Raw genomic sequence first — 11068 nt, 5'->3', positions numbered from 1 at the left:
GTCCTACCCTGGGATCAACGGCCAATATTGGAATTATGTGGATTGCGCAAACAATGTCTTGACAGTTCATCCATCTCCTTTGATTTGTTGTGGATCTTGCTGGGTTGTCCAGATATTTAAAGCTCCATTGAATATTGCCAGGCCTCTCCGCATTCGTATCTTCCTCATTTCTTTCTTTATTCCTAGATAACACCTTTGCTTTGTCGTGGTTGCTTGGAGTTGAAACCGGTTTAACAAAAAACAACTTTGGGAAGAATAGGAAGCTGCTGGGCAATTTGACAAGAATCTATTTCAAATCAGAGACGATGAGCAACGCCGAAGATAACAACGCCGGGGTAGAGGAGAAGGTGTATCGGTATTGTGGGCACACATTAAAGATCACGATGTTTAAAGGATCTTCCTTAGGTCTTTCTGCTTATGTCTGGGGACCTGTAAGTCGAGTGACCTCGTGCAAATTCACTGTATAATTCTAAACGTAAATTCTCGACCTGTGCAAATGATCGTTGCAATGCTGCCTACCTTCGCTTGGACAAGCAGCTGGTTTCGGTGCGTGTATACCTCCAGAGTCAGTTCCCGGTCTGATTCTGAGACAGAATGGCACTGTAGCCTTAATGGAGCGGATTATTTAGCCACTTGAATGCTTACCGTGGCTTTGCTGAACACTGCTTGTCAATATTGTGGTCTGAGATATCTGTACTGACTCCCTCATTTGAGGGGCAACCGACCTTAGCATAAATGTTTTCTGGATAAATTCGGTGTTTACAGTTGAATGGTTTCCTGGAATCATTTACGTCAACCCTAAAGTAACAAAAATATTTGACAATCAGTCCAATGATACTACAACTCTCCGTCTAGGCTTCTCATCGTTGTGTTCGCGCCCCATCATAGTCTTGCCTCTCTTTCTCTCTCCCCAAGCCCTCAGCAACACGTCTCCATTTGGGCCTCTTACGCATACATAATTTTTGTATTTTTTTTATGAGTGGTGGCCATGACTTCTGCCAACAATGCCGCAAGGACTTTTTGAGAACGCTCCCGTGAATCACCTTAGAAGCGTTTTGCTGCGCCCATGGCGCTATGCAAACGCATTATTGTCGCTATCGAATGTATAAGACCGCTTTAAATTGTGATGTAGAGTGACCGAGTCTCTACAATCGCTACTACTCCCGAAGTGGATCTTGCAGTTTACTGGTTAGGTTAGAGAAACTGCCGGAAGAATCCCCAAAATAACGTGTTCACGGCAAAACGAAAAGATGTGTACTATCTAAGAAAATATAATCAGTTTTGATTGAAAAAGGGAAGGAACGATTTCACTTTTACAGTCACCTGATTTATATCTGAGCGCTCCCCAAAGAATTTTGATGAACTTTTAATTGTTCTCTGACGTTTGGCTGGAAAAGCCACTTTTGCAACTAAATAGAATGCTATTGCTGCCACTCAGCGTGTACTCTCCTATAATCAATCGCACTGATAGCTCAATAACCTATCAATAACTGGTGCAATCTGCTTCTCTTAGCGGCTTCCTGTGAAAGGTATCTACCTGCCTGCAGTCTGTTGCTTCTACAATACTCCTTACTTCTGATTCAGAGTAAACTGCTATTCACTTCCGGCAGACAATGCATATCACATGCATAAACATAATCTTAAAATACAGGAAATATACAAAAAAAAGTGAAGTGTTATCTTTAAAATGCTTTGGCTAGTGAATTTCAGGAAAAGAAAAGGTATCACAGATTGACAGGAAGAATGTTCACTTAGCTCGTAAAGGGTTAGTGTCTGGATACCTTGTTGGATCCATTATGGCTAGTTGACATTGTGTTACTGAAGGCAATAGTATAGCTTTTAAATTTTCATTTTTGGAGTCCTCTCACTCACTCAAGCAAAGTTTTCCAGTGAGTTTCCAACTCACAAACTTTAACGGGGTGGAGGGTCAGGAAAGAAGGGCAGAGGCTATTGCTCCTAAAGCAAGTTATTCCAGACCCTGTCTTTGATCAAATCCAATACCTTTTTTTTTCACATGAAAACTGGGTCATATATCATCTGCGTGAAAATTCAGGCAGCCTGTTTCTTATAAATGCAATATTTTTTCTGCTGTAATCAGCGCAGTTTGCCTTGTAAAGTGTTCATTCAGAAAAGTTCAATATTCATGTACAGTACGTACATCCAGTCAAAGCTATAAATTCTCATCTTGGATAACACATCTTCATAACAATCACTACACTGCTATTACAATGAAACTGGCCGTGAAAGATGAATAATTTGTGGAAAGGACAGTGGTGACAAAAAACTTGATGGGGATCCTTCCCTTTTCATCCTAATTTCTTTCTTTTATTGATTTTTTTATCTACAACCAACACACCCTCGATATATTCATTTTTCAAACTTCCTGCATGACGCTGTGGAAACTGCTTTGCCTATTACAGGAAATTGTCTAAATATCTTTCTACCAAAATGTTTACCCCCACCAACTAACATTGGCTCCCTGTTCCCATGCTGTCCTTGTGACTTGCACATTTGTGTTTCTTTTGCCAGGCACTTGTACTCTGCCAGTACTTTCAGGATAAGAAGCTTGATTTTACTGGGAAGAAGGTGCTTGAACTGGGTTCTGGCACTGGAATTGTGGGAATTTTGGCAGCACTTCTGGGTAAGTTAGCTCACTTGCACGTTTGATGTGAACAACCTTTGCGACAACAACATAATTGTTAAAAAGTAAAATCATAAGAATTGATATGTTCCTGATAGTGGCTTTTCTTTGTGTTTAGCCTTGTACTTGCTATCATGCTGTCCCCCACTTCCCCCCGCCCCAAAAAAAAGTTACCTTTCAGAGTAAATATACAAATGGATACTAATATTATTGCATATTCTTAAATCATCATTAGTATGATATTCCTTGTCATATATAGCGTATATGGCAAATACAACTACTCAAAACACTTGCATCTCTTTTATTCTTTCTTGCGATCTACCTGGTAATAGTTATGCATCACTTCTAACCTTCAGTTGCTGTTCGGTTCAGTTGATCTGCTGTAACTGATCTTCTATTGTGAAGACACTATTTACAATAAATACAGCTATGCTTATGATCAATTTTGTTTACCGCAAAGTTGGCACATTATATATCTTAGATGCCATTTTATGATTCAAACTGGGAAGCCTCCAACATGCTAGCAAGATTCTGGCATGCGTTTCCAGAGCCAGCTACAAACTCGGACAGACCTATAACATTAAAAAAAAGACTAAAACCATAAGTTAGTACTTCATACTTTAGTATGAAATGGCAAGATTTCACATTTTAAACCTGTTACATCAAGTGACAAGAGCTATTGTCTACTAAACAACTTTTTTTTTCGACTGGAGGGTCCTTGTGCCTTAAACAGCTGAAATGAATGTTCTCCTTTTGTACGCTTTCAGGCAAATCACAGAGTTTATACTAAACAGTCAACAGCTGCTCCCAGATGTCAATGGGTTCCAACCCACTCTGCAGAGTAGTGATACTGTAGTGACTTCGAAATAACATCTACAACACACTTTACTCAGTTTTTAAAAGATTTCTTGATCAGAAGTGAAGTCTATTCTGGTGAACCTTCACCCCAACGAACCTACACCCCCATAACCTCAAACCCTTGTCAGTTTCAATGGTCTTGTCTGCCATTCTTGAAGATTTTATCATCCTCCAAGGAAGCAGTCGACACTCCCATGAAAGCTACAATCTTTTAATTCATGTTCCAGCAGTAGGCTTTCACATGCTCATTTTATAGATAAAGTAATACGTTGGTCTCTGAATTATTTTTCATTTCCCATATTATCTCTGCCCCTATGCTGAGAAGTATCTGTCTTTTGGCTTTTGAGTCAACACAACATTCTGATTCTGTAACCCTTACAACTAATTGATATTTCTAATGGGCACATTAGTCTGCTTTCTTGAACCATGAGAGAGACTTGGAGAGGGATCCACGGCTCAGACTGAACTTGCCCATTACGTGTTAATTAGGATAAATGTTGGTCTAACACCAATGTAGTTCTATAAATGACTTCTCCTCCAGCAGATACACAGTGCACTTGACTAATCATAAGCAATTTATTCCACATATAGGTTAGACAAGTCAGATTGCCAAAGATAGCCTGCAAGGAATAAATTAATAGAACACATTCAGGACAAATTCCAGGAGCAGTAGGCTCACGAGCATAGCTGAGAGCTGGCTGTTCATGACTTGTTAATGATTAACGATAAATAATTACCTAATGACATCAAATTAAAGGAACATCTGGGTCTCCATGCTCACAACAAGACTGAATTTCATATTCCATTTGGGTGTGTATGTTTTAAACTTAAATAAAAACAATTACAAGGGTATGAAGAAGACAGAGCTGCTTAAAGTGAATTGGATAATTAGGTCAAAATATTCCACAGTCGAGAAGCAGTGACAAATATTTGAAGAGGTACTTCATAGCACTTAGCAACTATGTATTTCAGTGAGGAAGAAAGAGGGATGCACCGTCTGTCCATAAGTAAGAAAATTAAGAATATCATCAAATTGAAGACAAAAAATGTCTGTCATGACAGGTTGCTTTCAAATGAGCAGATAGAACTTAGAATCAGCGATGACGGCTCAAAAAAGGGGAATCAAAGTAACTTAGACATTTAAAAATGATAGACTTTCTATAAGTACTTAAAATGGAAAAGAACAACTAATGTGATCGTTGATCTTCGGGGGAGTGATAGTGGAGAATTAATAATGCGAAATAAGGAAATGGAGAAAGTGTTGAACATATATTTAAGTGTTGAACATATATCTAATTCACTTATTTCACTCTGTAATTTTTTTCGTTTAATGTGATAAGAACCAATAAGGTATCATTGCTTAATCTCCCACCACTAATCCTCAAGGCATTGGTCTTGACCGGAAATTAAATTGGAACCAATGGATTTAAAAAACACTATAGTTGCAAGATCAGGTCTGAAGCTGAGAAATCTCTAGCGAGTAATTCACCTCCTGATCCCTCTTACCCAATGACTCTCCATCTTTTACAAGGCACAAGTCAGAATGGCGATAAATACTCTGCATTTTCCAGGATGAATGAGTCTCCGAGAAAACTCAAGATGCTATTCACACCCTCCAGCATTTGGGGCACTGAGTCAGCCTTGTTTACCATTTGCAAGAGATGCATTCCAGCAACTCACCAAGGTTCCTCTGACAGTAACCCTAGATCCTCTGCTACTTGCAAGGAGAAGGGTAGCAGATGCGTGGAGATATCAGCGCCAACATATTACACCATCCTGACTTGGAAATTCTGTTGCTTTCCAGTCAGCATCACTATCTCCCCTCCCCCCGCAAACAAAAAAAAAGCTGCAAACTTCCTTCCAGACGGCTCTCTGGGATTTACCTACACCACGTGGAATGCAACAGTTTAGGAAGGTGGATCACCGAAAGTATCTTGACCGCCGTTTTGGGAATAGCCGTGCTCACATCCCAAGAACTAACGAAAAAGCGATCTGCAGCAGTGCCTCGCAAACCTGAATATATCCATTTGATCAGAGAGATTGGTTAACTTAAAGTAAGGACAATAAATAATCCAACACCCGGGATTAACAGGAGCTAGATTGAGTTAGAGAATCAGTGTTGCTTCCCTTCATGCTATCTGTGCATAGAATGATCCCATTTTATGACGCGTACACCAAACCTTATTGCATATTGCAGCCAGTGAATGTAGGACAGGAAAGTGTGGGTTACCGGAATCCATTTGCGCCATAGCATAGGGCAGGCTGTTCCCTAGGTCTTTAAGTCCAGTCCACATCATACTGAATACCCAATTCATTTCAATAATGTTGTTATTGTTCACTCCCGCTGATCACAATGTATTTTGGACCCTGTGCTCAGTAGGATCAGATGGTATTACTGATGTTGCTTTCTTTTCTCCAGGTGGACAAGTCACTATTACGGACGTGCCCGATGTTTTGAAGCAAATACAGTACAATGTCGATGTTAACATCCCAGACGCCTCCAAACATCGTTCAAAAGTCCGTGCCCTTCATTGGGGTACCGATCAGGATAACTTCCCGTCCGACTATGATTTCATTCTTGGATCGGATATTGTGTATAGCCCTTCACTCTTCCCGGGTCTTATACAGACACTTGTGCATTGCTGCAATGAAAACACCACCATTTACTTGTCTACTAACATGCCTGCCAGAATGGGGACCGAGAGTTTCCACAAGGAGCTTATAACAAGGCAATTCGACAGTGAGCTCGTTTATACAACCGGGATTATCTGTATTTACAAAGTGACCAAAAAACGCGCGAGATAAGCAAGGGCTCCTGACGCAAGAGAGAAGAGTGATCATCTATTTGTTCATTTTGCATCACTCTGGAGTCATAGAGTGAGACTGACAATATTTGCAAATGTCGGTTTGAATAAACTTATTTTACTTCTTTCCCCTTACTTCTTCGGTTCCTGCCTGTTTACTCTCTCTCAAATATTCGTGATTCACGCAGGCAAAATAATTAACACCCAGCTCTCTCCCGAATAAAAGCCCACAAACGATACCGCTATTAAATCACAGCAAAGACATTCGATCCAAGGGTTTCGGTTATTCGATCCCATAGCAACGATGAGCAGATAGACACATTGGAACGGAATGCTACCTTTTTTTATTTAATTGATGGATTAAATAATTGGGTTGACGCTTGCAGCATTTTGTGCAAAAGGGGATTGTATGTCAGATGCAAATTCAATTACGCTTTGCAGCAGAAACGAATAGAAATCTCCATTCTAGATACAATTTTCCCTTCGCTTTTCGCTCTCGCTAGAAATTCAACTGTCCCATTTCCACCTGTTGATCTAACATCCACTAAGCCCTCCGCTATTTTCCACACCTCTTAAAGTTGGAACGCGATCTCTGTGCTAAACTAAGAGTTGCTCACTATCGAATCCATTGCAGGGCAACATTTAAATTATAACTTGTTTGTACTCATTTAAGTTTAAGGCTATCGAATGCACAGCACGGTCCCGCCTCTCTCTACACGAACGATTTTCCGGTAATTGGCTAACTCAACAGTTAAACTCGTGCTTCGCTTTGCTGTTTAAAGGCGATCCATCTGAATACTTAAATTAGGCCGTTGGGAACGCCACTAAAGCAAACTTTCTTGAGGCTTTTCTCTTCTATTGTTCGGACACGTACATCTACCTGCAGCAGATACATTTCACGACTACAGCTTCTACTCGGTTAAATTCCAAGGATCTAGGTTGGGCGCCTATTTATAAATCAGCTGTTTCTCAAAGATCAGGAAGATCCAAACATTGCAGGTATTTTCTATAATCATGATGTCTTAAAACTTTGTATTGGAATCAATAAGAAAGAAACACAGCTTCAAACAGAACTACAGTGTAATGGCCCATAAGTAAAGTCAATAAAAATAATTTTGCAGCATCCTGGCATCGCAAAGTGACGTATAGATATATTTTGCAGATAGCATGGATTCAGATAATTCCAATGAAGTGCCATCAATACTGCGCTATTTCTGTTTAAGATATGAAATTAAGTATCACTGTACGCAAATCTCTTGAAGACATCTTTGCAGAGGAATACGCAGTAAAGTAAAATAACACTTTTATTGGTTCTTACTTGGGAAGTTCAGAAACTTCAGACAGGTTCCCATGCTTGAGATGCCTCATGCTTTCTCTATCAGCGAAACAGCCTTTTTCAAGAAGTTTGCCTTTTTTTTGATATAAGGAATACTGAACATGACAGTTCACATGGAAAAGTTGACGAAGTACCTTTCTCTATTGTCTTAAGTTTTTTTTTATTCTTTGTCGGCTCTTTTTGCCTCAATTTCCTTCTGTTTCTACGTCTGCACCTACTCCACCACCGCCCTCCCCCCGCCCAAGTGTCTCCACAACCGCCCCCAACCGTTTCCACTTTCGAGGAGGTGGGGTGGCTTTAGCATATTGTTCTGAAGGAAACAGCTACCTAAAAGATGAATTTCCATTGTGGTTACGAAGAAATTATTACGCTCGACTTTCTTCCAATCCCATTTCCTAATTTTCCCCAACTGTTCGTTATGTCCCCCAAGTGACCCAATGATTTCCCTCTTATTGAACAATTCAACTCAAGCTCTTCCACTGAGGACACTGCAATCATGATCCATCCCTCAAACAATCCCCATTCTCCAAGAAACAAGTTGATAATAAAATCAAAAGCTTCAGATACCAAGTATATTTCCCAGCACTCCTTCATTTCTCACATTTCCTTCGAATTTTTTTTCCACAATGATATAAGTTTAACTTTTATTTAGATTACAGTACGTTGCAACTATTAAATAAACCATGTACTTTACTGTCTAAATATAATGCTTACAACTACTTTACTGAACCATCTACTTCTATTTATACATGTCTGTATGTAGTATCTATCTTTCTATCTTCTTTCTATCTATCTATCTATCTATCTATCTATCTATCAATCTATCTATCTACCAATCTATCTCTATCTCTCTAGTATCTGGCATCCACTCATATCCTTCAATTTAGCTCAGTCCTTCCTCACTGTCTCATTCTCTGCCTGGATATCAGGAAGTAGAGCTAGTGGCTCATGTATCTAAAATATTAACAGTAACTACATTTGGTGGCCTTTGTGAAAGAGAGACTATCTGGTTGCAAAAACGTTTCAAGTTAATTGAGTAGGATAACTTTGGTATGGTAGGACCAGAGTTTACAGTGGGACTGAGGAAAATACCCTCCTTCTTTCTTCCAATAATTAATTAGAAGAAATTACATATGATTCGAGTTTCAGTGACAACACATCTATTCACAACTCAGGTAGCAGAAGGAAGGAGAATGATGGTGGTGAATTAGAGCTGGGCAACATTGGGTAACATCAACATGCAAGTGGAACTTGATATTTTGTCAATATGATGGTGCTTTGGAATAGGTGAGAAAGAGGATGGGTCTAATGATAAATTTATAGGACTCTAGAGATAATCATGCAAGGATGAGGAAGTATTACACAAATCCTCTGGCTGTGTATTAGTGCTCAAGCATCTAGTGATGCAAGGGCTTCAGCATACACACAAGGGAAGAATGTCAAGAGCCATAGAAATGTAGGGAAGATAATAATTGATAGAACCATTCAGTTGCAGTCACATTCAGCATCTTCGTGGATGTGATTAAGATCATTTATATGCTGAGATGGTGGTGAAAACTTAATTGTGATGCTCAAACATTGATTTATAGGAAAGAGTGGTACAGATTTTGAAGAGAAGATTGGTAAGATGGCAGAAGTGTGCCAAAATAGAAAGATGAAAGTTAACATTTTTAAGGAAAGGAAAGAGGAAAACTCTGAGTAGATGGTTTACATTTTAATATTAACCAGCATGTGGGTGATGCTTAAAATAAGGGTGGCTTGCAGTTTTGTGGGAATATGATTGAAAGATTAGGAAGCTGGCCTCATGAACAAAGTAAGCTTGAAGAAGGGGTAGAGGGACGTAATAAAACAACTGACAAATGTACCTTTAATGACAAAGCTCAGGAAATCTTGAGGGATCCTAAATTTGGTTAACAAAACTAAGAGGAATTCTGGATATGTCAATGAGCAAATGTCCATCATAGTAACAAAACATTTATCAAAACATTACAATTATTCTTGGAGAAATATGGAAAATAAGAACAGAAGGAATCCATTCAGCCCTTTGAGCCTACTCTTCCATTCGAGGTGTTTATGGCTGATCAGTACCCTTTTCCTCCTTTCACCCCATACCCTTTAACGGCTTTATCCCTAAGACTTCTTTTTCAAACCATTCAATATTTTGGTCTCAACCAATTTCTGTGATAGAGAATTCCACAGACTCACCACTGGCTGGGTGAAAACAAATTCTCCTCCTCCTGGTTCTAGACTTTGAGATCATTAGGGGTATCCCTTCATGCATTTACCCTGTCTAGTCCTGTTAGAAATTTATAGATTACTCATTCTTCTAAATTCCAGTGAATATGACCCTAACTTATCCAATAGCTCCTCACATGCCAGTGCTGATATCCAAAAGCTTGGTAAACCTTTATTGCAATTCCTCCAGAACTAGAACATCCTTCCTCAGATAATAGTCAAGAAAGCTAATAGAATGCTGGCCTTTATAACCAAAAGACAGGATAACAATGATGCAGAAGTTACACTGCAGTTATACAAAACCCTGGTTAGACCCCACTTGAACTATTATAAGCAGATCTAGCCACCGCAAATTGGGACAGATATGCTTGCCTTGGAGGGAGTGCAACATAAGTTTATAAGAATGATACCTGAATTTCAGGAGTTGAGTTATGCGGAGCAATTATAGAAATTAGGTCTGTTTTGTCTAGAATCTAGAAGGTGAAATAATAATCTGATTGAAGTCTTCAAGATATTAACAAGAGAAGACAAAGTAGATAAGGATAAGTTATTTCCACTGGTTGGGGATTCTACATCCAGGGGGCAGAGTCTGAGAGTTAGGGGCAGACCATTCAGGAGAGATGCACATCTACATTTGACAGGTGATAGAAATTTGGAACTCTCTTTGACAAATGGTAGTTGATGCCAGCTCGGTTATTAACTTTAAATTTAAGCGAGATCATTTTTTGCAAAGCAAAGTGTGCTCTTATGGGTAACTGTGGCTCCATGGCTAGCAATTGAAGCTTACAATGCATGATCAGAACTAATACTAACTTCTCGTTGCTCGAGAATGGGGACATGAAGTTAGATCACTGACTGAAGAAAATATTTAATGCTAAAGGTTCTTCAACCTCTGCAGTATAAGACTGATAAAAGGAACATGGAAACAAATGTCTCCTGCTTACAGGAGCCTGAGACTAATGAGCTTAGAACTATGAAGGCCTTGTGCTAGGGAGGCATGACATCAAACAGTCTAAAACACTGGGGAGAATATATAAAAGAAGGCACATTGTAGACATCAAAAGTGATAACTCAAGACCTACCATCACGAGGTGGAGACCCTGAGTGCAGAACGCGAGAAGACAATGACTCATTGGAGTGAACCTGACCATGCATGGTTAGTATCTAGACTCTAGTCAAATAGTTAGATAATGT

General features: G+C 39.4%; 1 protein-coding gene across 1 annotated transcript; it reads left to right on the top strand.

Annotated features, from left to right (window-relative positions):
* Positions 1-305: 305 nt before the first annotated feature.
* LOC125483792 (EEF1A lysine methyltransferase 3-like) lies at positions 306-6304 on the top strand. Its single transcript, XM_048600474.1, has 3 exons — positions 306-431; positions 2530-2641; positions 5919-6304. Exons 1-3 carry the CDS (start codon positions 306-308, stop codon positions 6302-6304), a joined length of 624 nt encoding a protein of 207 aa, XP_048456431.1.
* Positions 6305-11068: the final 4764 nt, after the last annotated feature.

Source organism: Rhincodon typus, chromosome 8 (assembly GCF_021869965.1).
Source record: "Rhincodon typus isolate 14 chromosome 8, sRhiTyp1.1, whole genome shotgun sequence".
Lineage (NCBI taxonomy): Eukaryota > Metazoa > Chordata > Chondrichthyes > Orectolobiformes > Rhincodontidae > Rhincodon > Rhincodon typus.
The sequence above is the reverse complement of the archived record's forward strand: the minus strand, read 5'-3'. Positions and strand labels throughout refer to the sequence as shown.

Bases quoted from the DNA above. Each gene is read 5' to 3' on its own strand.
- LOC125483792 (XM_048600474.1), top strand. From the start codon at position 306: ATGAGCAACGCCGAAGATAACAACGCCGGGGTAGAGGAGAAGGTGTAT. The intron at 432-2,529 runs GTAAGTCGAGTG...TTCTTTTGCCAG, and splicing joins CTGCTTATGTCTGGGGACCT to GCACTTGTACTCTGCCAGTA. The intron at 2,642-5,918 runs GTAAGTTAGCTC...TCTTTTCTCCAG, and splicing joins AATTTTGGCAGCACTTCTGG to GTGGACAAGTCACTATTACG.